Source organism: Bison bison, unplaced genomic scaffold (assembly GCF_000754665.1).
Source record: "Bison bison bison isolate TAMUID 2011002044 unplaced genomic scaffold, Bison_UMD1.0 scf7180017852317, whole genome shotgun sequence".
Classification (NCBI taxonomy): Eukaryota; Metazoa; Chordata; class Mammalia; order Artiodactyla; family Bovidae; genus Bison; species Bison bison.
Window position 1 is genome coordinate 4,372 of NW_011482890.1, and position 1,181 is coordinate 5,552.

The 1,181-nt window shown below is 69.9% G+C and overlaps 1 protein-coding gene across 1 annotated transcript in view; it reads right to left on the reverse strand.

The window, feature by feature from the left end:
- Positions 1–6: 6 nt before the first annotated feature.
- Positions 7–1,181, reverse strand: part of SUV420H2 (suppressor of variegation 4-20 homolog 2 (Drosophila)) — a gene marked incomplete at its 5' end in the record, with an annotated part of 3,935 nt that continues 2,760 nt past the window's right edge. Inside the window, 3 exons of the mRNA XM_010852615.1 lie at positions 7–579; positions 795–955; positions 1,040–1,176. Coding sequence (XP_010850917.1) covers positions 74–579; positions 795–955; positions 1,040–1,176 — 804 coding nt within the window. The remainder of the gene's footprint in view (positions 580–794; positions 956–1,039; positions 1,177–1,181) is intronic.

Genomic DNA, 1,181 nt, shown 5'->3' on the forward strand with positions numbered 1-1,181 from the left:
CCCGAGAAGCTGGGCAGGAGGGGACCAGGAAGGACATCCTGCTCTCCGGGCCCAGGCCTCCCTGTCCAGCCCGTCATGGCCCATCGCTGTTGACATCCAAGTCAATGGAGCCATGGCTGACCACCAGCCGCAGGCGCTTGGGTGGGGAGAAGGGGGTGAAGGCAAGGGCCTGCTTGGGGACAGGGACGGGACCTGGGGTCCCAGAGGGGGCAGGGTTGGCAGTGGCAGGCAGGGCTGGCACCACACGGCTCAGATCCACACGGACCACAGAAGGCAGCCCGTAGCGCCGGGCCCAGTGCCAGTCCTGCTGGGGGGCCCAGCAGGCACGGGGGGCCTGAACCAAGGCCACCCGGGCCTCCGCCCGTAGGCGGCAGTGGGGGCCGCAGCCTCCCCACTGGTGCAGGGAGACGCGGGCAGCTGGGAGAACTGGAGGCGGCAGGGCTTGCCGGGGCTGCAGGCGCAGGCGTCGGCGTCTCCGGGGACGCACCCGGAGCTGGGGCTGAGGCAGCCAGTGGAGCCAGAGGGGTGAGGCATCAAGTCGGGCACTGCAGGGCGGGGGGCGCAGGGGCTGGCAGGCGGCTGTGGAGGCCCGGGGGAGGGGAGAGGAAAGGGCAGCTGTGTGAGCAGGGCTCCCGCAAGGGCGCACAGTTCCTGCTCAGGGTGGCCGCCTCCAAGGCTCTTCCTGGTCGTCGGAGGGGACAGACCCAGGGAGTGACGTGGGAGGAGGGACGACAGGAAGAGGGCAAAGACAGGACAGGGGACGGGCCCGCATACAGCGCCCACCCCGTGCTCACCGCAGAAGGGGTCCCGGCGCGGCGGGGGTGGGTGGGCACAGGACCGGGGCCCGTCCAGACCTTGCTGCAACCGCCGTTTGGTCTCCCGGAGCTCGTACTTGTCCAGAGGTCGGGGCGGCAGGGGCTCCCTGGGCCGCAGTCGGAAAGCGCCCTCCCCTCTCCTGGGGGTGGGAAGGCGGTGAGGAGGGAGGGCTGGGCCTCCGAGGACGCACTTCCGGCTCCCGGCCCCAAGGACCACGGCCCACCTTTCACAGGTGTAGCATTCACAGTGCTCATTCTTCTCACCGAAGAAGCCCTCGCCGTAGAAACAGGTCACCTCGTCCCCTGGCTCGATGTCCCGGAGCACCTTCACGCACGCTGCGTTTCCATCTGCAGGCACAAACTGGG